Genomic DNA, 27,077 nt, shown 5'->3' on the forward strand with positions numbered 1-27,077 from the left:
TAGTCATCTCCAGGGGGAGGCTGTGGTGGGGCTGCTTTTAGCAGAGATCCCCCCCCCACCTGGCCTCCTACTAGACAGATCCAGAAACAGTGGGATTCCTCCACTCCCCCCCCCACCTGGCCTCCTACTAGACAGATCCAGAAACAGTGGGATTCCTCCACTCCCCCCCCCCACCTGGCCTCCTACTAGACAGATCCAGAAACAGTGGGATTCCTCCACTCCCCCCCCCCCACCTGGCCTCCTACTAGACAGATCCAGAAACAGTGGGATTCCTCCACTTCCCCCCCCACCTGGCCTCCTACTAGACAGATCCAGAAACAGTGGGATTCCTCCACTTCCCCCCCCACCTGGCCTCCTACTAGACAGATCCAGAAACAGTGGGATTCCTCCACTTCCCCCCCCACCTGGCCTCCTACTAGACAGATCCAGAAACAGTGGGATTCCTCCACTTCCCCCCCCACCTGGCCTCCTACTAGACAGATCCAGAAACAGTGGGATTCCTCCACTTCCCCCCCCACCTGGCCTCCTACTAGACAGATCCAGAAACAGTGGGATTCCTCCACTTCCCCCCCCACCTGGCCTCCTACTAGACAGATCCAGAAACAGTGGGATTCCTCCACTTCCCCCCCCCACCTGGCCTCCTACTAGACAGATCCAGAAACAGTGGGATTCCTCCACTCCCCCCCCACCTGGCCTCCTACTAGACAGATCCAGAAACAGTGGGATTCCTCCACTCCCCCCCCACCTGGCCTCCTACTAGACAGATCCAGAAACAGTGGGATTCCTCCACTTCCCCCCCCACCTGGCCTCCTACTAGACAGATCCAGAAACAGTGGGATTCCTCCACTTCCCCCCCCACCTGGCCTCCTACTAGACAGATCCAGAAACAGTGGGATTCCTCCACTCCCCCCCCCCACCTGGCCTCCTACTAGACAGATCCAGAAACAGTGGGATTCCTCCACTCCCCCCCCCCACCTGGCCTCCTACTAGACAGATCCAGAAACAGTGGGATTCCTCCACTTCCCCCCCCCACCTGGCCTCCTACTAGACAGATCCAGAAACAGTGGGATTCCTCCACTTCCCCCCCCACCTGGCCTCCTACTAGACAGATCCAGAAACAGTGGGATTCCTCCACTCCCCCCCCCCACCTGGCCTCCTACTAGACAGATCCAGAAACAGTGGGATTCCTCCACTTCCCCCCCCACCTGGCCTCCTACTAGACAGATCCAGAAACAGTGGGATTCCTCCACTTCCTCCCACCGTTTACATCCAGAACAATGCGGCTGTCACAGCAAACCATCCCCTTGACACTTCCACACTCCCCCTGTTTATCCTTCTCTTTCTCATCCCTTTCTTCCAAGGACATCACCTGAAGAAAGGAAAACAAAAACATAAGGTCGTTTCAACACAAGAAAGAGAAGAGGAAGGGAGTGTGTTCTGAGAGAGGTGTGTGTGTGTGTGTGTGTGTGTGTGTGTGTGTGTGTGTGTGTGTGTGTGTGTGTGTGTGTGTGTGTGTGTGTGTGTGTGTGTGTGTGTGTGTGTGTGTGTGTGTGTGTGTGTGTGTGTGTGTGTGTGTGTGCGTGCATTCGCTTGTGTGTGTGGAGGGGCGGTTAGGTGAGTGGAGACTTGGCAGGCGGTGTGGCATTGTGTCTGGGGTGATGGGTTACACTGAAAGGTATAGCTGCAAGAGACGACCTGACTGGAGGTGTGTGTGGAGGGGCGGTTATGTGAGTGGAGACTTGGCAGGCGGTGTGGCGTTGTGTCTGGGGTGATGGGTTACACTGAAAGGTATAGCTGCAAGAGATGTGTTGAAAAACAATCCTCCCTGTAGCTACGTACACATGGAATAGACACATAAGGGTTGTCCCACTGGAAGTGGAACACTGATGATTTTGATTGGCATGTGATGCATACAGATGTAGGATATTAATTTGAGTCAGTTTGCTACAGCAGGAAAATAATCCTGCAGCAACAGGAAATGTTAAGGGAAAATCTAGTCTGAAATTTGCAAGTGGAAATTACAAACTTCAGAAGCCTTTTTAAACCTCAAACATGCTACAAGCTTTACATGTCCTGCATTGCATTTTGTGGGAAGTGTGCACATAGACTGTCTTCTCTTGAGAGCCAGGTCTGCCTATTGCGGCCTTTCTCAATAGCAAGGCTATGCTCACTGAGTCTGTACATAGTCAAAGCGTTCCTTAAGTTTGGGTCAGTCACATCTGGTCAGGTGTTCTGCCACTGTGTACTCTGTGTTTACGGCCAAATAGCGTTCTAGTTTGCTCTGTTTTTTTGCTAATTCTTTCCAGTGTGTCAAGTAATTATCTTTTTGTTTTCTCATGATTTGGTTGGGTCTAATTGTGTTTCTGTCCTGGGGCTCTGTGGGGTCCGTTTGTGTTTGTGAACAGAGCCCCCGGACCAGCTTGCTTAGGTGACTGTTTGTTATGGAAGGTTTATGAATCGCTTCCTTTTCGGTGGTTGTAGAATTTAACGTCTCTTTTCTGGATTTTGATCATTTGCGGGTATCGGCCTAATTCTGCTCTGCATGCATTATTTGGTGTTTTACGTTGTACACAGGGGATATTTTTGCAGAATTCTGCATGCGGAGTCTCAATTTGGTGTTTGTCCCATTTTGTGAATTCTTGGTTGGTGAGTGGACTCCAAAACTCACAACCATAAAAGGCAATGGGTTCAAGTATTTTTAGCCAGATCCTAATTGATATGTTGAATTTTATGTTCCTTTTGATGGCATAGAAGGCCCTTCTTGCCTTGTCTCTCAGATCGTTCACAACTTTGTGGAAGTTACCTGTGGTGCTGATGTTTAGGCCAAGGTATGTATAGTTTTCTTATGTGCTCTAGGGCAACAGTGTCTAGATGGAATTTGTATTTGTGGACCTGGCGACTGGACCTTTTTTGGAACACCATTATTTTTGTCTTACTGAGATTTACTGTCAGGGCCCAGGTCTGATAGAATCTGTGCAGAATATCTAGGTTCTGCTGTAGGCCCTCCTTGGTTGGTGACAGAAGCACCAGATCATCAGCAAACAATAGACATTTAACTTCAGATTCTAGTAGGGTCAGGCCGGGTGTGGCAGACTGTTCTCGGTACCTCCCCAATTCGTTGATATATATATGTTGAAGAGGGTGGGGCTTAGGCTGCATCCCTGTCTCACCCCACTGCCCTGTGGGAAGAAAAGTGTGTGGTTTTTGCACATTTTAACCACACATTTGTTGTTTGTGTACATGGATTTGATAATGTCGTATGTTTTTCCCCCCAACACCACTTTCCATCAATTTGTATAACAGACCCTCATGCCAAATTGATTCAAAAGCTTTTTGGAAATCAACAAAATATGGGAAGACATTGCCTTTGTTTTGGTTTGTTTGTCAATTAGGGTGTGCAGGGTGAATACATGATGTGTCTTATGGTAATTTGGTAGAAAGCCAATTTGACATTTGATCAGTACATTGTTTTCACTGAGGAAATGAACTAGTCTGCTATTAATGAAAATGCAGAGGATTTTCCCAAGGTTGCTATTGACATATCCCACGCTAGTTATTGGGCTTTGCTGTTTGTGCTTTGTTATAGGGCCAAAAATATTGGAGAAGTGGTTTACCCATACATCTCCATTTTGGATAGATAACTCTTCGTGTTGTTGTTAGTTTAGTGTTTTCCAATAAATTCTTCAATTACATTGAGCTGATTTCTGACGTGCTGTTCCTTATTTTTCCGTAGTGTATTTTTGTATTGTTTTAATGATTTACCATAGTGAAGGCATAGGCTCAGGTTTTCTGGGTATCTATGTTTTTGGTTGGATAGGTTTCTCAATTTCTTTCTTAGGTTTTTGCATTCTTCATCAAACTGTTTTTCATTGTTGTTAATTTCTCCGGTTATCTGTTTGAAATTTTTTAGATTTGATAGGGAAGCTGAGAGGTAAAATATACTGTTTAGGTTTTCTACTGCCAAGTTTACACCTTCACTATTACAGTGGAACGTTTTGTCCAGGAAGTTGTCTAAAAAGGTTTGAAGTTGTTGTTGCCTAATTGTTTTTGGTAGGTTTCCACACTACTTTCCTTCCATCTATAGTATTTCTTAATATTATTCAGTTCCTTTGGCTTTGATGCCTCATGATTGAGTATTGCTCTGTTCTCTATTTTCCCTCCTCTTTTAATTAGTGTCTTTTAACTTCTTACATCTAGACGTTCTGCTAGCAGAACACCGCTCCAATATCCAATGATAGGGCGTGGCGCGAAATACAAACTCCTCGAAAATCCGAAAACTTCAATTTTTCAAACATATGACTATTTTACACCATTTTAAAGACAAGACTCTCCTTTATCTAACCACACTGTCCGATTTCAAAAAGGCTTTACAACGAAAGCAAAACATTAGATTATGTCAGGAGAGTACCCAGCCAGAAATAATCAGACAACCATTTTTCAAGCTAGCATATAATGTCACAAAAACCAAAACCACAGCTAAATGCAGCACTAACCTTTGATGATCTTCATCAGATGACACTCCTAGGACATTATGTTATACAATACATGCATGTTTTGTTCAATCAAGTTCATATTTATATCAAAAAACAACTTTTTACTATGGCATTGATGTTGAGGAAATCGTTTCCCTCCAATAACCGGCAGTCAAGTCAGTATCACAAATTAAATAATTAAAATTAGAAAACATTGGTAAAATATTATATTGTCATTTAAAGAATTATAGATTTACATCTCTTGAACGCAATCAACTTGCCAGACAAAATACATAACAATTATTTTAAGAATTATAGATACAGAACTCCTTTATGCAATCGCGGTGTCCGATTTTAAAATAGCTTTTCGGTGAAAGCACATTTTGCAATATTCTGAGTAGATAGCCCGGCCATCACAGGCTAGCTATTTTGACACCCACCAAGTTTGGTACTCACCAAACTCAGATTTACTATAAGAAAAATTGGATTACCTTTGCTGTTCTTTGTCAGAATGCACTCCCAGGACTTCTACTTCAACAACAAATGTTGGTTTGGTTCCAAATAATCCATAGTTATATCCAAATAGCGGCGTTTTGTTTGTGCGTTCAAGACACTATCCGAAGGGTAACGAAGGGTGACGCGCCGGCGCATATCGTGACAAAAAAAATTCAAAATATTCCATTACCGTACTTCGAAGTATGTCAAACGCTGTTTAAAATAGCGATAATATTCCGCCCGGGAGACGTTGTTTTCGTTCAAAGACTGAAAATGTAAAATGGACACTTCACGTGCACGCGCGCACCCGTTTCATTGTTCTCAGATGGACCACTATCCAAATGCGCTACTGTTTTTCAGCCAGAGACTGCAGAGTCATCATTCAATGTTCTGGCGCCTTCTGAGAGCCTATGGGAGCCTTAGAAAGTGTCACATTACAGCAGAGATCCTCTGTTTTCAATAAAGAGGCTAAAGAAGGCCAAGAAATGGTCAGAGAGGGCACTTCCTGTTTGGAATCTTCTCAGGTTTTGGCCTGCCATATGAGTTCTGTTATACTCACAGACACCATTCAAACAGTTTTAGAAACTTTAGGGTGTTTTCTATCTAAATTAAATTATATGCATATTCTAGTTTCTGGGCAGGAGTAATAAACAGATTAAATCGGGTACGTTTTTTTATCCGGCCGTGAAAATACTGCCCCCTATCCATAACAGGTTAAGCATGTGTAACTGCGCTCGGGTGTTCGACGTGGCAGACATATCAACGAGTGCCCACTCACAGGGTCCTGCCGCCATGCAAACACAGGGGCTGCATCCCAAATTACATCCTAGTCTCTTTAAATTGCACTACTTTTGACCGGGGCCCATTGCTGCCTGAAATATTGCTGGGTACCCCCGTAATTACTCGATGTGCCGATGAGCAAATAATGTACAGATCGAGAGATTTAAGCCCGAAACTAATTATGAGACGTGAAAAGCAGTTGATTAACCTCTATGGGCTAGGTGGGACGCTAGCGTCCCCCCCGTGGTGCACTCCATCAACAGCAGGTGCATTTCAAGAGCGGCAAATTTGAATCCAAATAAATGTCAAAATTCAAATTTTTCAAACATACAACTATTTTACACCCTTTGAAAGATAAACATCTCCTTAATCTAACCACGTTTTACGATTTCAAAAAGGTTTTACGGCGAAAGCATAAATTTAGAGTATGTTAGGACAGTACATTTACAAGAGTTGTGTGTAATGTTTTGCCAATTCAAAGACAGGGTCACCAAAACCATAAAACCAGCTAAAATGATGCACTAACCTTTTACAATCTCCATCAGATGACAGTCCTAGGACATTATGTTAGACAATGCATGCATTTTTAGTTCTATCAAGTTCATATTTATATCCAAAAACAGCGTTTTACTATGGCATTGATGTTGAGGAAATCGTTTCCCTCCAATAACCGGCAGTCAAGTCAACACCACAAATTAAATAATTAAAATTAGAAAACATTGGTAAAATATTATATTGTCATTTAAAGAATTATAGATTTACATCTCTTGAACGCAATCAACTTGCCAGATTTAAAAATAACCTTACTGGGAAATCACACTTTGCAATAATCTGAGCACTGCGCCCAGAAAAATACGCGTTGCGATACAGACTAGACGTCATGTTGGGGAGATCTAAAATCGAAAATACTATGTAAATAATCCATTACCTTTGATTCTCTTCATCAGATGTCACTTCCAGGTATCACAGGTCCATAACGAATGTAGTTTTGTTCAAAAAAGCTCATCATTTATGTCCAAAAATCTCCGTCTTGTTAGCACATGATCTAAGCCAGCCGGACTTCTCGTCATGAACGAGGGGAAAAAATATATTTACGTTCGTTCAAACATGTCAAACGTTGTATAGCATAAATCATTAGGGCCTTTTTTAACCAGAACATGAATAATATTCAAGGTGGACGAATGCATACTCTTTTATAACGTATTGGAACGAGGGTACCCAACATGAACTCGCGCGCCAGGTGTCTAATGGGCCATCATCGTTCCATGGCTCTTGTTCGGTCAGATCTCCCTCCAGAAGACTCAAAACACTTTGTAAAGGCTGGTGACATCTAGTGGAAGCAATAGGAAGTGCCAAAATATTCCTCAGCCCCTGTGTTTTTCAATGGGATAGGTTTAAAGGTAATACAACACATCAGGTATCCACTTCCTGTCAGAAAATGTCTCAGGGTTTTGCCTGCCAAATGAGTTCTGTTATACTCACAGACACCATTCAAACAGTTTTAGAAACTTTAGAGTGTTTTCTATCCATATATAATAAGTATATGCATATTCTAGTTACTGGGTAGGATTAGTAACCAGATTAAATCGGGTACATTTTTATATATATATATTTTTTTTTTATCCAGCCGTGCAAATACTGCCCCCTAGCCCCAACAGGTTAAGATAGGGACGAGACCAGCCGTTGTGAGAGTCCCTTCTTGGTCCATGTGACGCTGGTGTGAAGAGATGCTTCTTGTTATGAACAGTGTCCATGCATATGAGCCTTCTGGACCAGCTAGCACAGATCTTTTATTTCATTTTATTTCACCTTTATTTAACCAGGGAGGCCAGTTAAGAACAAGTTGTCATTTACAACTGCGACCTGGCCAAGATGAAGCAAAGCAGTGCGACACAAACAACAACACAGAGTTACACAAGGAATAAACAAACGTACAGTCAATACCACAATAGAAAAAAAGTCTATATACAGTGTGTGCAAATGAGGAGGTAAAGCAATAAATAGACCATAGCAGCGAAGTAATTACAATTTAGCAAATGAACACTGAAGTGATAGACGTACAGATGATGATGTGCAAGTAGAAATACTGGTATGCAAAAGAGCAAAAAAGTAAATAAAAACAATATGGGGATGAGGTAGGTAGATTAGATGGGCTATTTACAGATGGGCTGTGTACAGCTGCAGTGATCGGTTAGCTGCAGATAGCTGATGTTTAAAGTTAGTGAGGGAGATATAAGTCTCCAACTTCAGTGATTTTTGCAATTCGTTCCAGACATTGGCAGCAGAGAACTGGAAGGAAAGGCAGCCAAAGGAAGTGTTGGCTTTGGGGATGACCAGTGAGCTATACCTGCTGGAGCGCATGCTACGGGTCGGTGTTGTTATCGTGACCAGTGAACTGAGATCTAATGTGAAAACATGTGGTGTGGTAATGTGCGCTGAACAACGTGCACAATGGTGACCTTCGTTGAGGCAGAAGACATTTTGAACAAAGTGAAGAGTAGTGTGTTGTATTTGACAGGGATGTGTTGTGACAGCCGTTGAAACAGACTCACTTTTAAAATATTTGAATGCAGAATTGGTGATATCCTCTCATCTCCTCCTCTCCTCTCTTCCCCTCCTCCTCACTTCCCCTCCTCCTCTCCTCCTTTCTTCCTCCCGGCAGAGACATCCTGTTTGAAGACCACAGCCTTCTCTTCGTGGGGCCTCGGCACTCCAGCCAGGTCAAAGGTCGCCCCCGGAGCAAGATGGCCGCCGGCGGTCCACCCTGCCTCTGTCTGCCGGCACTGCTGCCCCTCAGCACTCTGTTGCTCTGTATGCTGCTTACTGGCTTCCATGCCTTATGTGAGTGCCACTATAATACGTGTGTGTGTGTGTGTGTGTGTGTTTGTGGTGTGTGTGTGTGTGTGTGTGTGTGTGTGTGTGTGTGTGTGTGTGTGTGTGTGTGTGTGTGTGTGTGTGTGTGTGTGTGTGTGTGTGTGTGTGTGTGTGTGTGTCTTCCCTGTGGCTCAGTTGGTAGAGCATGGTGTTTGAAATGTATGTGTGTGCTGTATGTACTGAGCCAGCACAATTTACCTTATATATGAATGTCTCATGTTTTTCACTTCAAATGTACTTTCAGTGTTTTGCTGTGTATCACCCATTTTCTGAATTTGTGTTTACTTTTTGACCTATTTAATATTTTATTCACTTTTATTTTGTCACATTGTATACTATATATACAAAAGTATGTGGACACCCCTGTATAGAGTCGGTGTAAAGTGTATAGAATGCAGTCTCCATAGACAAACATTGGCAGTAGAATGGCCTAACTGAAGAGCTCAGTGACTTTCAAGCTCACAGAATGGGACCGCCGAGTGCTGAAGTGCGTAATGTCCTTGGTTGCAACACTCACTACTGAGTTCCAAACTGCATCTTGAAGAAACATCAGCACAGAACTGTTTGTCGGGAGCTTCATGAAATGGATTTCCATGGCCAAGCAGCCGCACACAAGCCTAAGATCACCATGCACAATGCCAAGCATCGGCTGGAGTCGTGTAAAGCTCGCCGCCATTGGACTCTGGAGCAGTGAAAACGCGTTCTCTGGAGTGATGAATCACTCTTCACCATCTGGCAGTCTGAAGGACAAATCTGGGTTTGGTGGATGCCAGAAGAACACTACTTGCCCCAATGCATAGTGCCAACTGTAAAGTTAGGTGGAAGAGGAATAATGGCTGTTTTTCATGGTTCAGGTCAAACATGTAAGTCAGATAAGAGTGTATGTCTGTTTGCCTCTACACATCCATCTTCTTAGTCTATCTGTGTGTCGTCCCATCTCTCCCCATACCACGGCTTTGCCAAATGACATACCATCCGCTATCTAGTAGTGATGGGGGAAAATACGATACAGTTATAGGTAGCATTAGCTAGTATCTCCACAAAACTGTATTTTTCATGCTACAGCTTGTTCTCCATCTTCTTTTTAAATAGTGAGACAACATTTTCAGAACTTTTATTTCCATGACTGATCAAAACTCATTTTCTCATACTCTCTCATTTCTCTGCAGCAGACATATAGTGAACAATATGTTTGGAACATCAAATTGCAATAAAATCGTTGTATCGAATTGCAATACATACAGTTGAAGTAGGAAGTTAACATACACTTACGTTGGAGTCATTAAAACTCATTTTTCAACCACTCCACACATTTCTTGTTAACAATCTTTAGTTTTGGCAAGTCGGTTAGGACATCTACTTTGTGCATGACACAAGTAATTTTTTTGTAAACAATTGTTTACAGACAGATTATTTCGCTTATAATATTGTATCACAATTCCAGTGGGTCAGAAGTTTACATGCACTAAGTTGACTGTGCCTTTAACCTCACTAGGCTATGTGGGACGCTAGCGTCCCACCTGCGGAACACATTGCCAACAGCACGTGAAATAGCAGGGCGCCAAATTCAAAACAACAAAAATCTCATAATTCAAATTTCTCAAACATACAACTATTATATCCAATTTTAAAGATACACTTCTCGTTAATCCAACCACGTTGTCCGATTTCAAAAAGGCTTTACGGCGAAAGCATAACAAAATACTGCCCCCTACCCTAGAGAAGTTAAACAGCTTGGAAAATTCCAGAAAATGAGGTCCTGGCTTTAGAAGCTTCTGATAGGCTTATTGACATAATTTGAGTCAATTGGAGGTGACCTGTGGATGTATTTCAAGGACTACCTTCAAACTCAGTGCCTCTTTGCTTGACATCATGGGAAAATCAAAAGAAATCAGCCAGGACCTCAGAAAAAAATTGTAGACCTGTAGACCACAAGTCTTGTTCATCCTTGGGAGCAATTTCCAAATGCCTGAAGGTACCACATTCATCTGTACAAACAATATTACGCAAGTAGAAACACCATGGGACCACGCAGCTGTCATACCGCTCAGGAAGGAGACGCGTTCTATCTCCTAGAGATGAACGTATTTTGGTGCGAATCAATCCCAGAACAACAGCAAAGGACCTTGTGAAGATGCTGGAGGAAACAGGTACAAAAGTATCTATATCCACAGTAAAACGAGTCCTATGTCAACATAACCTGAAAGGCTGCTCAGCAAGGAAGAAGCCACTGCTCCAAAACCACCATAAAAAGCCAGACTACGGTTTGCAACTGCAAAGATCATACTTTTGGGAGAAATGTCCTCTGGTCTGATTAAATAAAAATAGAACTGTTTGGCCATAATGACCATTGTTATGTTTGGAAGAAAAAGGGGGAGGCTTGCAAGCTGAAGAACACCATCCCAACCGTGAAGCACGGGAGTGGCAGCATTATGTTGTGGGGGTGCTTTGCTGCAGGAGGGACTGGTGCACTACACAAAATAGATGGCATCATGAGGATGGAACATTATGTGGATATATTGAAGCAACATCTCAAGACATCTGTCAGGAAGTTAAAGCTTGGTCGCAAATGGGTATTCCAAATGGACAATGACCCCAAGCATACTTCCAAAGTTGTGGCAAAATGGCTTAAGGACAACAAATTCAAGGTATTGGAGTGGCCATCACAAAGCCCTGACCTCAATCCTATAGAACATTTATGGGCAGAACTGAAAAAGCTTGTGCGAGCAAGGAGGCCTACAAACCTGACTCAGTTACACCAGCTCTGTCAGGAGGAATGGGCCAAAATTCACCCAACTTATTGTGGGAAACTTGTGGAAGGCTACCCAAAACGTTTGACCCAAGTTAAGCAATTTAAAGGCAATGCTACCAAATACTAATTGAGTGTATGTAAACTTTTGACCCACTGGGAATGTGATGAAAGAAATAAAAGCTGAAATAAAACATTATCTCTACTATTATGCTGACATTTCACATTCTTAAAATAAAGTGGTGATCCTAACTGACCTAGACAGGTAATTTTTACTCGGATTAAATGTCAGGAATTGTGAAAAACGGAGTTTAAATGTATTTGGCTAAGGTGTATGTAAATGTCAGACTTCAACTGTATATAATCAGTACCTAAGTATTGTTAGGTTCTGAACAGAGTAAAAACTCACTCGGGATTTACCCCTTAGGACATAACCTTCGCAGGAACCTCCCTGCTCGGGCTTACCTTCCAGGACATACCCTATACCATAAATCGGTCGTAACACAGTGGGACTGCTGAATAAGCTCAGGCTTTCTAGGTCTGTATCCTATCATTTGTATTCAGCCTACAACTCTCATCTCCCCAAGATGTCAGAATGAGTATTAACAGGTGTAGGAACTGTGCCTATCTTGTTTTTGGTTCCGGCTCCTGCTCCACTGATTTGAACTCTCAAGTTCAACTGTAAATCATGGTGAATCCTGCCGATGACGCCAATAATAAGGTTCTGAACAAACTCATGGACGACTAGAAAAATGTCTAAGATAACCAATCCTTTTTTTGTGTTAGGCAGAAACATAGTGGGTTCCTCTTACTGGTATTGTCATGGCCCTGCCTAACTCCAGGACCCTCATGGGCATGGAAGTGAGAATGTATTTGTGAGATAGGACTGTAATCAGATGTTCTTCAATGTGGGCCCCTGTGGCCCCTCTTCCAGCTGTATCGAGTTGAGTTTCACATCCCTCATGGTCCCGGTTCCTCAGCAACTGGCCTGCCTTATCAAGAACTGAAACTAGACTGTTGCCCTTTGCCTCCCCCTTAGGAGCATTCATATTCAACAATAATATATTTGAACAGAATATGAACTTTCTACACTTCCCCTTTTCTCACTCAGTAACTTTCCTCGTCACTCAGTAACTTTACACACACCAAGTTCCTCTTTACACTTCCTTGACTCTGGTCTGACCAATCGGAATCCACGCTTCAAGACTGTTTTTATCACGCGGACTGGGATATGTTCAGAGTAGCTTCAGAAAATAATAGCGACACATATACCGATACGGTGAATGAGTTTATCAGGAAGTGCATAGGAGATCACTGTGACTATTAAAACAATGTGAGTTGAGTTGATGCCAAAGAGCTCCACTTTGGTCTCATCTGACCACAACACTTTCACCAGTTGTCCTCTGAGTCATTCAGATGTTCATTGGAAAACTTCAGACGGGCATGTATATGTATTCTTGAGCAGGGGGACCTTGCGGGCGCTGCAGGATTTCAGTCCTTCACGGCGTAGTGTGTTACCAATTGATTTCTTGGTGACTATGGTCCTAGCTGCCTTGAGATCATTGATAAGATCCTACCGTGTAGTTCTGGGCTGATTCCTCACCGTTCTCATGATCATTGCAACCCCACGAGGTAAGATCTTGCATGGAGCCCCAGGCCGAGGGATATTGACAGTTCTTTTGTGTTTCTTCCATTTGCGAATAATCGCACCAAATGTTGTCACCTTCTCACCAAGCTGCTTGTGTAACCGATGTGAAATGGCTAGTTAGTTAGCGGTGGTGCGCGCTAATAGCGTTTCAATCAGTGACGTCACTCGCTCTAAGACTTGAAGTAGGGTTTCCCCTTGCGTTGCAAGGGCCGCGGCTTTTGTGGCGCGATGGGTAACGATGCTTCGGTGGGTGTCAGTTGTTGATGTGTGCAAGGGTCCCTGGTTCGAGCACGGGTTGGGGCGAAGAGAGGGACGGAACCTACACTGTTACATTGATGCTGTTGACCCGGATCATTGGTTGCTGCGGAAAAGGAGGAGGTCAAAGGGGGGGGGGGTGAGTGTAAACGATGTGAAATGGCTAGTTAGTTAGCGGTGGTGCGCGCTAATAGCGTTTCAATCAGTGACGTCACTCGCTCTGAGACTTGAAGTAGGGTTTCCCCTTGCATTGCAAGGGCCGCGGCTTTTGTGGCGCGATGGGTAACGATGCTTCAGTGGGTGTCAGTTGTTGATGCGTGCAAGCGTCCCTGGTTCGAGCCCAGGTTGGGGCGAAGAGAGGGACGGAACCTACACTGTTACACTTGGCGATGGTCTTGTAGCCCATTCCAGCCTTGTGTAGGTCTACAATCTTGTCCCTGACATCCTTGGAGAGATCTTTGGTCTTGGCCATGGTGGAGAGTTTGGAATCTGATTGATTGATTGCTTCTGTGGACAGGTGTCTTTTTTACAGGTAACAAGCTGCGGTTAGGAGCACTCCCTTTAAGAGTGTGCTCCTAATCTCAGCTCGTTACCTGTATAAAAGACACCTGGGAGCCAGAAATCTTTCTGATAGAGAGGGGGTCAAATACTTATTTCCCTCATTAAAATGCAAATCAATTTATAACATTTTTTACATGCATTTTTCTGGATATTTTTGTTGTTATTCTGTCTCTCACTGTTCAAATAAACCTACCGTTAAAATTATAGACTGATCCTTTCTTTATCAGTGGGCAAATGTACAAAATCAGCAGGGGATCAAATACTTTTTTCCCCCACTGTATATTCAATCTCTCCCTATCCCAGTCTGTTGTCCCGACATGATTCAAGATAGCCACCATTGTCCCTGTATATCTAAGAAAGCAAAGGTAATTGAACTAAATGACTATCGCCCCGTAGCACTCACTTCTGTCATCAGGAAGTGCTTTGAGAGACTTGTCGAAGGATCATATCACCTCCTCCTTACCTGCCACCCTAGACCCACTTCAATTTGCTTACCGCCCCAATAGATCCACAGACGATGCAATCGCCACCACACTGCACACTGCCCTTTCCCATATGGACAAGAGGCATACCTATGTAAGAATGCTGCCATGTGCAACTGGGTCCTGGCCTTCCTGACGGGTCGCCCCCAGATGCTGAAGGTAGGAAACAACACCTCCTCTTCGCTGATCCTCAACAATGGGGCCCCACAAGGGTGCGTGCTCAGCTCCCTCCTGTACTCCCTGTTCACCCATGACTGCGTGGCCAAGCACGCCTCCAACTCAATCATCAAGTTTGCAGACGACACAACAGTAGTAGGCTTGATTACCGACAACAATGAAACAGCCTACAGGGAGGAGGTGAGGGCTCTGGGAGTGTGGTGCCAGGAAAATAAACTCTCATTCAATGTCAACAAAACTAAGGAGATTATCGTGGACTTCAGGAAACAGCAGAGGGAGCACCCACCTATCCACATCGATGGGACCGCAGTGGAGAGGGTGGAAAACTTCAAGTTCCTCGACGAACACATCACCGACAAGCTGAAACGGTCCACCCACACAGACAGTCTGGTGAAGAAGGCGTAACAGCGCCTCTTCAACCTCAGGAGGCTAAAGAAATGTGGCTTAACACTTAAAACTCACAAACTTTTACAGATGCACAATTGAAAGCATCCTGTCAGGCTGTATCACCGCCTGGTATGGCAACTGCACCACCCACAACCACAAACCTCTCCAGAGGGTGGTGCGGTCTGCCCAACGCATTACCGGAGGCAAACTTCCCACCCTCCAGGACACGTACAGCACCCGATGCCATATGAAGGCCAAAAAGATCGTCAAGGACATCAACCACCTGAGCCACTGTCTGTTCACCCCTCTATCATCCAGAAGGCGAGGTCAGTACAGGTGCATCAAAGCTGGGACCGAGAGACTGAAAAACAGCTTCTATCTCAAGGCAATAAGACTGCTAAACAGCCATCACTAGCACATCAGAGGCGGCTGCCTATAGACATAGATTAGGAATCGCTGGCCAATTTTAGAAATGGATCTCTAGTCACTTAAATAATGTTTCTGTGTCTAGCATTACTGATCTCATATGTATAAACTGTACTCTATACTATTCTACAGTATCTTAATCACTTTAATTGTGTGTAAATATTGCATCACCCATCTCATAGGTATAAGCTGTATTCTTTACTATGCCACTGTATCTTAGTCCAATTCCGCTCTGACATATGTATATATATTCTTAATCCATTCCTTACATATATTTACGTGTATTTTGGGTATATGTTGTGAAACTGTTAGATATTACTGCACTGTCGGAGCTAGAAGCACAAGCATTTTGCTACACAATAACGTCTGCTAATCACGTTTATGTGACCAATACATTTGATTTGATTTGACCTTTAACATATAGTGTATATTCCTTATGCATATAAAGTAATCAACACATTCTAGTATGGTAACTATAATACGTATATTTCAAACTAGACTCCAACAGTATGGTGATAATATTGTGAGGTCCCTGGCAATTCCCATCCCTACTATATAGTGCACTACTCAAAAGTAGTGCACTACATAGGGAATAGGATGACATTTGTGACCAACCCCATCTCTTTTCCGATTACGAACATCGCCGGCTCTCTTAACCCACAACTCCCAGTTCAGATTTGTTCTGTACCATTTTCCACTAAATTGGATTTATAGACGCATTAGGAAAACAAAACATAGGGAGTGCCGAGATAAATAAAATAGGGAGAGATGGAGAGAGAGATGGAGGGAGAAGAGAGAGTACCTTCCTTGCGATTCACAGTGTATAAATCCAGTCGAGTCAGTGTACGGCTGAGAGGGCCTACTTAAGTGTGTGTGTGTGTGTGTCACTGCATGACAATGTGTCACTCTGCTCCTTTCCTCCTACCTTCCTCTCTCCTTTTCCATCTTTCCCCCGTCTCCTCCTCATCTCCCATCTTTTCTCTGTCTCATCCTAATCTCCCCACTCTCTCCTCCTAACATCCCCACTGTCTCCTCCTAATCTCCCATCTTTCCCCTGTCTCCTCCTCATCTCCCATTTTTCCTCTGTCTCCTTCTCATCTCCCATCTTTCCCCTGTCTCCTCATCTCCCACCCTCCCATCTCCTCCTAATCCCCCCATCTTTCCCCTGTCTCCTCCTAATATCCCCACTGTCTCCTCCTAATTTTCCATCTTTCCCCTGTCTCCTCCGCATCTTCCATATTTCCCGTCTCCTTCTCATCCCCCATCTTTCCTCTGTCTCCTCATCTCCCATCTTTCCCCTGTCTCCTCCTAATCTCATATCTTTCCCCTGTCTTCTCCGAATCTCCCATCTTTCCCATCTCCTCCTAATCTCCCATCTTTCCCCTGTCTCCTCCTAATATCCCCACTCTCTCCTCTTCATCTCCCATCTTTCCCCTGTCTCCTCGTCTCCCATCTTTCCCCTGTCTCCTCCTAATCTCATATCTTTCCCCTATCTTCTCCGAATCTCCCATCTTTCCCATCTCCTCCTAATCTCCCATCTTTCCCCTGTCTCCTCCTAATATCCCCACTCTCCTCTTCATCTCCCATCTTTCCCCTGTCTCCTCATCTCCCATCTTTCCCCTGTCTCCTCCTAATCTCATATCTTTCCCCTATCTTCTCCGAATCTCCCATCTTTCCCATCTCCTCCTAATCTCCCATCTTTCCCCTGTCTCCTCCTAATATCCCCACTCTCTCCTCCTCATCTCCCATCTTTCCCCTGTCTCCTCCTCATATCCCGTCTTTCCCCCAACTCCTCCTCATATCCCATCTTTCCCCGACTCCTCCTAATCTCCCATCTTTCCCGTCTTTTCTGAATCTCCCATCTTTCCCCTGTCTCCTCCTAATCTCCCAATGTCTTCTGTCTCCTCCTAATATCCCATCTTTCCCCTGTCTCCTCCTCATCTCCCATCTTTCCCCTGTCTCCTCCTAATCTCCCAATTTCTTCTGTCTCTTAATCTCCCATCTTTCCCCTGTCTCTTAATCTCCCATCTTTCCCGTCTTTTCTAAATCTCCCATCTTTCCCCTGTCTCCTCCTAATCTCCCTTCTTTCCCCTGTCTCCTCCTAATCTCCCTTCTTTCCCCTGTCTCCTCCTAATCTCCCATCTTTCCCGTCTCTTAATCTCCCATCTTTCCCCTGTCTCCTAATCTCCCATCTTTCCCGTCTTTTCTGAATCTCCCATCTTTCCCCTATCTCTTAATCTCCCATCTTTCCCCTGTCTGCTCCTAATCCCCCATATTTCCTGTCACCTCCGAATCTCCCATTTTTCGCCTGTCTCCTCCTAATCTCCCATCTTTCTCGTCTCTTCCGAATCTCCCATCTTTCCCCTGTCTCCTCCTAATCTCCCATCTTTCCCGTCTCCTCCTAATCCCCCATCTTTCCCTGTCTCCTCCTCATCTCCAATCTTTCCCCGTCTCCTCCGAATCTCCCATCTTTCCTCTGTCTTTCCTCTCTACTCTGTGCAGTTTAAATAACAGGGAGAGAAGCTCACACACACACTCACACACCGACTCCCTCAACCCAGAGCTATAAACACTCTCCCCACAAAGCCCCCAGCCTCACCGGCCCCACTTGTGGTCCTGTTTGCAATAAACAGTACCACACGTACAAACTCACACACACACACACACACACACACACACACACACACACACACACACACACACACACACACACACACACACACACACACACACACACACACACACACACACACTACAGTCCATCCATCTTTCCGTCTCTCTCTCTGTCACTCCCTCCTCTCTCCCTCTCTCCACCTCTATCCTCCCAATGCTTTTTGGTTCCATGCACCTGTGGGCTTTATGTCTGATAAACGTGATGCTGCATGCACACACACACACAAACACACATGCATATGTAGGCACACACAAACACACACACACCAGATTTGCCCAGGAGTGCAGTCATCCAATCATATTTTCTCCCACCTGCTCATCATGATGGGACAAAGAGCCCCGCATTAGTCTCTCTCTCTCTCTCTCAATTTCAATTTCAATTTAAGTGCTTTATTGGCATGGGAAACATATTTTAACATTGCCAAAGCAAGTGAAGTAGATAATAAACAAAAGTGAAATGAACAATAAAAAATAAAAGCAAACTTTACACTCCAAAAGAAAAAAGACATTTCAAATGTCATATTATGTGCAAATAGTTCAAGTACAAAAGGGAAAATAAATAAACATAAATATGGGTTGTATTTACAATGGTGTTTGTTTTCTTGTGGCAACAGGTCACACATCTTGCTGCTGTGATGGCAAACTGTGGTATTTCACCCAGTAGATATGGGAGTTTATCAAAACTGGGTTTGTTTTCAAATTCTTTGTGGATCTGTGTAATTTGATCATACATTTGGCAGGAGGTTAGGAAGTGCAGCTCAGTTTCCAACTCATTTTGTGGGCAGTGTGCACATAGCCTGTCTTCTCTTGAGAGCCAGGTCTGCCTACGGCAGCTTTTCTCAATAGCAAGGCTATGCTCATTGAGTCTGTACATAGTCAAAGATTTCCTTAACCTCTCTAGGGTCGGCGGGACGAAATCATCCCACCTACTCAACAGCCAGTTGAATCCCGTGGCGCGTTATTCAAATACCTTAGAAATGCTATTACTTCAATTTCTCAAACATATGACTATTTTACACCATTTTAAAGACAAGACTCTCGTTAATCTAACCACACTGTCCGATTTCAAAAAGGCTTTACAACGAAAGCAAAACATTAGATTATGTCAGCAGAGTACCCAGCCAGAAATAATCAGACACCCATTTCTCAAACGGGCATATAATGTCACATAAACCCAAACCACAGCTAAATGCAGCACTAACCTTTGATGATCTTCATCAGATGACAACCCTAGGACATTATGTTATACAATACATGCATGTTTTGTTCAATCAAGTTCATATTTATATCAAAAACCAGCTTTTTACATTAGCATGTGACGTTCAGAACTAGCATACCCCCGCAAACTTCCGGTGAATTTACTAAATTACTCACGATAAACGTTCACAAAAAACATAACAATTATTTTAAGAATTATAGATACAGAACTCCTCTATGCACTCGCTATGTCCGATTTTAAAATAGCTTTTCGGTGAAAGCACATTTTGCAATATTCTCAGTAGATAGCCCGGCATCACAGGGCTAGCTATTTAGACACCCACCAAGTTTAGCACTCACCAAAATCAGATTTACTATAAGAAAAATGTTATTACCTTTGCTGTCTTCGTCAGAATGCACTCCCAGGACTTCTACTTCAATAACAAATGTTGGTTTGGTTCAAAATAATCCATAGTTATGTTCAAAAATCCTCTGTTTTGTTCGTGCGTTCAAGACACTATCCAAATGGTAAAGAAGGGTGACGTGCACGACGCATTTCGTGACAAAAAAATTCTAAATATTCCATTAACGTATTTCGAAGCATGTCAACCGCTGTTTAAAATCAATTTTTATGCCATTTTTCTCATAAAAAAGCGATAATATTCCGACCGGGAATCTGTGTTTAGGTTCAAAGATGATAGAAAATAAAAACATGGGGTCGACTCGTGCACGCGCCTCAGTCTCATTGTCCTCTGATAGAGCACTTGCCAAAAGTGCTAATGTGTTTCAGCCTGGGGCTGGAATTACATCATTCAGCTTTTTCCTGCCTTCTGAGAGCCTATGGGAGCCGTAGGAAGTGTCACGTTACAGCAAAGATCCTCAGACTTCAAAAAACAGAGTCAAGAAGCTAAAGGAATGGTCAGAGAGGGCACTTCCTGTACAGAATCTTCTCAGGTTTTTGCCTGCCATATGATTTCTGTTATACTCACAGACACCATTCAAACAGTTTTAGAAACTTTAGGGTGTTTTCTATCCAAAGCCAATAATTATATGCATATTCTAGTTTCTGGGCAGTAGTAATAACCAGATTAAATCGGGTACGTTTTTTATCCGGCCGTGTAAATACTGCCCCCTACCCCCAACAGGTTAAGTGTCAAGGTGTGCGCTACTGGTGGAGAAGTCAGGTGCAGGAGAGCGGCAGTTGTGAACGGACGCACACTTTATTAAGGCAGAGGCAATAAAACAGACAGACGCCACTGCGTCAAAACATCCAGCCAAAGGTACAAGTGCAATGCGCGAAACAGTCACAAAAAATGAGCAAATGTTGTACAATAAACATCCCTCGTGAAAATCCACGGACTAACGGGGAAAAACCCAGCCTGGCGCGTACACGAAACACGTAACAAAAACAATTTCACACAAAGACATGGGGGGAACGTAGGAATAAATGCATGCAGTGTGATTAGGGAATGTAAACCAGGTGTGCAGGGAACAACACAAAACAAATGGAACATTGAAAAAATGGAGCGGCGATGGCTAGAAAGCCGGTGACGTCGACCGCCAAATGTCGCCCGAACAAGGAGAGGAGCTGACTTCGGCAGAAGTCGTGACATTACGTTTGGGGCAGTCACGGAGGTCAGGTATTCTGCCACTGCGTACTCTCTGTTTAGGGCCAAATAGCATTCTAGTTTGCTCTGTTTTTTTGTTAATTACTTGACACATTGGAAATAATGATCTTTTTGTTTTCTCATGAATTGGTTGGGTCTAATTGAGTTGCAGTCCAGGGGCTCTGTGGGGTGTGTTTGTGTTTGTGAACAGATCCCCAGGACCAGGTTGCTTAGGGGATTCTTCTCCAGGTTCATCTCTCTATAGGTGATGGCTTTGTTATGGAAGGTTTGGGAATCGCTTCCTTTTTGGTGGTTGTAGAATTTAACGCCTTTTTTTGTTGATAATTAGCGTTTATCATCATAATTCTGTTCTGCATGCATTATTTGGTGTTTTATGTTGTACACTGAGGATATTTGGGCAGAATTCTGCATGCAGAATCTCAATTTGGTTTTTACCCACTTTTGTGAATTCTTGCTTGGTGAGCGGACCCCAGACCTCACAACCATAAAGGGCAATGGGTATTCAAGTATTTTTTAGCCAGATCCTAAATGGTATGTCGAATCTCATGTTCCTTTTGATGGCAGAGAAGGCCCTTCTTGCCTTGTCTCTCAGCTCGTTCACAGCATTGTGGAAGTTACCTGTGATGCTGATGTTTAGGACAAGGTGTGTATAGTTTGCCATGGTGTACTGTCACTTTGTGGCCAGATAGCACTGCATTTTTCTTTGTGCTTGTGCTTCCCAATAAGCAATGTAGTTTTGTTTTGACTGTGTTGCAATTTGGTTTATTCTGATTAATTGGATGTTCCGGTCCTGAGGCTTCAGTGTGTTAGTAGAACAGGTTTTTGAGCTCAGCCCCAGGACCGGCTGGATGAGGAGACTCTTTTCTTTGCTCAGCTCTTGGCATTGCAGGGCTTGGTAATGATATGAGAGGGGGTCACTGTATTTTAGCTGTTTCCTGAACTTTTAATTGCATTTTTCTTAATTATTATTGTTATTAGTGAATATTGGGCTAATTCTGCCTTGTATGCATTGTTTGTAGTTTTCCTCTTACATAACTCTGCAAGGGTCACGGCTGTCTGAAGAATGGGACCAAGGCGCAGCGTGTATATCGTTCCACATTTTATTATAACTGTGAAACTATGCAAGACATACAAATAAACTATTAAACAAAACAACAAACCATGACGAAGAGGTGCAACATACACTTACTCAAAATAATCTCCCACAAAACCTAGTGGGAAAACCAACAACTTAAATATGATCCCCAATTAGAGACAACGATGACCAGCTGCCTCTAATTGGAGATCATCCCAAAAAACAACAACATAGAAATACAGAAACTAGAACCCCACTTAGAAATACAGAAACTAGACAAAACCCCAACATAGAAAAAAGAAACTAGAACCAACATAGAAATAAATAAACTGGACAAAACCCCCTGTCACGCCCTGACCTACTCTACCATAGAAAATAAAAGCTTTCTATGGTCAGAACGTGACAGCAAGCAGGTTTTCAATGGGGGTGTTTGTCCTATTTGGTGGAATCTTGTTTTGCAAGTGGACCCCACACCTCGCTGCCATAAAGTGCAATTGATTTAATGACACATTCAATTATTTCAATTTGAATTCGTTTTTTAATGGCATAGAATGCCTTCAGTGCCTTCTCTCTCAGTTCATTTCATTTTTTATTTAACCTTTATTTAACTATGTCAAATGTATGATTCCTTGATTCCAGATATCAGGGAATAACCTACATTTAGGATCAAATGGTGTCCACATCACCAACAAACTAACATGGTCCAAGCACTCCAAGCACACCATGACAGTCGTGAAGCGGGCACGACAAATACCTTTTCCCCTCAAGAGACTGAAAAGATTTGGCATGGGTCCTCAGATCCTCAAAAGGTTCTACTGCTGCACCATCGAGAGCATCCTGACTGGTTGCATCACTGCCTGGTATAGCAACTGCTCGGGTCTCCGACCGCAAGGCACTACAGGGGGTAGTGCGAACGGCCCAGTACATCACTGGGGCCAAGCTTCCTGCCATCCAAGACCTCTACACCAGACGATGTCATAGGAAGGCCCTAAAAATTGTCAAAGACTCCAGCCACTCTAGTCATAGACTGTTCTCTCTGCTACCACACGGCAAGCGGTACCGGAGCGCCAAGTCTAGGTCCAAGAGGCTTCTAAACAGCTTCTACACCCAAGCCATAAGACTCCTGAACATCTAGTCAAATGGCTACCCAGGCAATTTGCATTGCCCCCCCCCCCCCCACCCCCACACCACTGCTACTCTCTGTTGTCATCTATGCATAGTCCCTTTAATTAACTCTACCTACATGCACATACTACCTCAACTAACCGGTGCCTCCGCACATTGACTCTGTACCGGCACCCCCCTGTATATATTGTTATTTTTTACTGCTGCTCTTTATTTACTTTTTTTTTAAACTGCACTGTTGGTTAGAGGCTCGTAAGTAAGCATTTATTTTCGGCGCATTTGACTAATACAATTTGATTTGATTTGAAATTAAACAGTTTTAATATAGCCAATTTAAATCTTGCACTAGTGAATTTGAGCATCTGATTTAGGATGCCGTCATGCTTTTTATTTTATTTGAGGGCCTGACATTTCTTATAGAGCTCCTGCTCAGTAATTGGGGAGTCCAATGGATTTTGATTGTTCTTCATAGATTTTTCGAATCCATTCAACTTCTCATGAATTTGGCCTTGTTCTGCATTTGCATCAATTTGAATGGTGTTGTAGAGTGTTTTAAAATGGGCTGTCCATATGTCATCATTTTGTATCACTAATTCCTCTAGTTTAGATTTTTTTTGTTTAAAAAAAAATGTGTTTGTGTTTATGGACTCAGTTAGTGTCAGCTGTTTGCTGTTGTACTGGGCTTTATTGGTTCTGAGTGTACGTTTCTAGAGTGTTAAATGAAGGCTATAGAGCAATGCAGGCTTAATTCACCATTATCTGTGCTTTTTTACTGAGAATTTTACTATCTGTATCAAACCAGTTGTCATATGTAATCATTTTTAGTTTCTTCTCAATTTCAGTTGTGCTTCTTTTGCCATTTGCCTGAATATATTGTTGTTTTTTACTTCTAAGATTGGTGCGTTCTTTGCTGTGAGTGGATTTGGTATCCAGAAAGTTATCTAAGAGTGTTTGGATTTTTTGGTAACTGGTTGCTTTCTGGTATTCTTCTGTGCTGTTTTGGGCCCATCTGTATGCATTTCTGATGTTGTACAGCTTACTGGGCTGTGAATTTGTGGTTGTTTCCATGTCTGTTCTTTTGAGAAACAAGGTAATTTGGCTATTATCAGACAAAGGTGTTAGTGGCTTGACGGTGAATGAGCTGAAGAGAAAGGGTCAATGTCTGTAATCATATAGTCTACTGTGCTGTGACCAAGAGGTGACCAATAGGTGAATCTCATAGAGTTCCCCCTAACCTACCATTGACAAAGTACAGACCCAGACTTCAACAGAGCTGCAACAGACCCATTCCGTTTTTGTTGATGTTGTTGTCACTGTTGTTTCTATGCGGGAGATGAAGACAGTTAGAAACAGGCCTGTAATAAAGCTGTCCCCTCGTGTGCTCGTTAGATCAGGTAGTGTTCCTATGCTCGCATTTGTGTCCCCATAGATGAGCACATTTCTCTTGGCCTGGAAATGGCACATCTCTTCCTCAAGGGCTGGGAATATCTCCTCCGAGTAATATTGGTATTCTGATGGGGGGTGGGTATATATTGCGCAAAGGAACACATATCTTTCTGTCAGTACAAGTAATTTTTTCAGTTTTAACCAAATGTGATATTTATCAATTTTGAGGGGATCAATTATATTTTAATAAATCTATCTACCCCATGGTAATAAATCTAGTTACCCCTTGGTAATCTAGCTCCCCTTGGTAATAAATCTACCTACCCTGTGATAATAAATCTATCTACCCTGTGGTAATAACGCATCAGTTTGTATCACTGTGTGTATATGTGAGAAAGAGAGTGTGTGTGTGTGTGTGTGTGTGTGTGTGGTGTGTGTGTGTGTGTGTGTGTGTGTGTGCATGTGTGTGTGTGCAATCCCCTGCTAACAGCCTTGTTGTGAAAGGATCATAGTGCTCCCTCATTTTCTAAATTGCCTGTGTACTAGAGATGGGCAGGATTGTAGGGTCACCTGGCAAAGCAAGGGGTCACTCCTCTTGATTGACCAATCACAAGTTTTGCTCCTCATTTTTGCCCTCCGATTACAGAGAAACGCCAATACTTGGAGGCATCTAAGCATTGGTTCTGTTTGGGTGATGTTTGTGTGTATCTGTGTGTGTGTGTGTGTCTGATCTCTGTGGGGTGAGCAAAAAATCATTGGGTTACCCACTTCCTTTCTAAACAGGGCCAAATTTCAGCGTCCTTATTCCTACACTTCTCGACACACACACACACACACTCTTATCCAGAGCAACTTACAGTAGTGAATGCATACATTTCATACATTTTTTTTTTTCACTTACTGGTCCCCCGTGGGAATCGAACCCACAACCCTGGTGTTGCAAATGCCATGCTCTACCAACTGAGCCACACAGGACCATTACATTGATTCCGTTCCAGACATTACTATGAGCCCGTCCTCCTCAATTGAGGTTCCATCAGCCACCTGTGGTACACTGACTCTCTGTGCTGTGTCTAGCACATGATTGGCTGGTATATAAAATGGGATCTGTTTGATTTGAGAGGTCAAGGAACAACATTTGTACCAGGATTTATTCAACTGTTATTGATTTTCAAACGATTGTATAAGAAAGCAAATGAGCTAAGATTTATGTGGATTTATATGCTTAGTCACCCACAGGCCAGTTACATATGGACCAGGTGTAGGGAACCCTGGTCCACAGGCGCTTCATGTTTTTGATTGAACCGACATGGAAGACCATGTGTATTGAATTTAGGCAATCACTGAACTGATCAATTAGCTCAGTTAGTCAGTCAAGGTGCCTAGTTGGAACAAAATCCTGCAGTACCTGTGGCACTCCAGGACCAGGGTTGCCTACCCCTGGCAAACGCTGTTATTAACAATCCGCCATTTTGTGAGTTTGCCTTCTAATGATATTATGTGGTATGTGTATTGCACAACACATAAGCTCTTGTCAACACATTCTGTTAGTTCTTACTGCCAGGGCCCAGGTCTGGCACTACAATAAGCATTCTTATTCTGCCCTTTTTCCAATGTTTCTTTTGGTTATTTGGTCCACTAGTTTGAGCGATGTTGTTCGAGTAGAGTTTGACAGAACAATGTTGGTGATTGAAGTGCATGAAAGGTGCCAACCCCCCCATGAGAAATGAATTCACCCACACCAGCAAGGTGTCCTTTGAAATTGTAATGTGTCAAACGCTTTGATGAGTACTCTCCTCAAGTTTACATCTTCAAAGGTTTTAGAAATGGAAGAATATAATATAATTTAATGCTTGACCTCCATGTGATTTAGATAAGAGCAGAATCTTCTGGACAGATATGCAGTAGTTTTTCAGAATGTGGGACTTTACATTTCTTCCATTATGTTGAGGAAAACATGTTTTGTTTTGCTTTTGGCTTTTCCAGTTGAGCACTTGATGGGTTTTATGTGCAGAGCTTGGGTTTTCAGGTTGAACATGGGTATGGCAGTCAAGATGGAGACTGACCTTGTGATTGTTTTCATGCCTTGTTGATTCGAGCAAAGACAGTGATGTTTTCCATTAACACCAGAACGTTCCAATTACCCAGTGTCATGAACAGAAGGCTGTGTCTTTGTCACTATATTCAGATGGAATGTCTATCTATTTCTCCTTTCAGGCAGACCCATTTTGTGGGCCTCTTGTTACATGCGTCCACAAAAGATGAGGCCCTGAACTGTCTTCGGCTCTCAGCAATTGCAGGTGTCCTTTTCATTCGGGAGTCAACCAGTGTCAATTGCCTGAAGAGACTCCGAATGACACAATTGTTCCCATTGCGCCAACTCCTCCGATTGCATGGCCATTTTGAAGTTGACTCTTAAACTTTAATGTCCCACAACTTTAACTGATTTATTTATCCAACATATTAAGATTTACTAAGATTGAGATTTACTTTTTTTTTCTACAATTTGTATTGCGTGGTTGGACTTGAAGTTTGACCACTGGCATTAACACACTCAGAACTCGCATTTCCTTCCCACATCCTGCAGTCAGTTTCTGTTAGCTAGCCTACTGTGCAACCTCATGTCCACATTCACCTCATGATACATAAGAGAAGGAGACAAAGTGATGGAAAAATATCATTATTAT

At 43.2% G+C, this 27,077-nt stretch overlaps 1 protein-coding gene across 7 annotated transcripts in view; it reads left to right on the forward strand.

Moving 5' to 3' along the window:
• The window catches only part of ptprsa (protein tyrosine phosphatase receptor type Sa), a 422,798-nt gene that overhangs the window by 166,579 nt on the left and 229,142 nt on the right, over positions 1–27,077 (forward strand). For all 7 annotated transcript variants that reach the window (XM_082962769.1, XM_082962771.1, XM_082962772.1 and 4 more), the window contains one exon: positions 8,410–8,588. In XM_082962769.1, coding sequence (XP_082818895.1) covers positions 8,492–8,588 — 97 coding nt within the window. In that variant the 5' untranslated portion in view covers positions 8,410–8,491. The remainder of the gene's footprint in view (positions 1–8,409; positions 8,589–27,077) is intronic.

The sequence above is a fragment of the Salmo salar genome, chromosome 16 (assembly GCF_965601325.2).
Source record: "Salmo salar chromosome 16, fSalSal1, whole genome shotgun sequence".
Classification (NCBI taxonomy): Eukaryota; Metazoa; Chordata; class Actinopteri; order Salmoniformes; family Salmonidae; genus Salmo; species Salmo salar.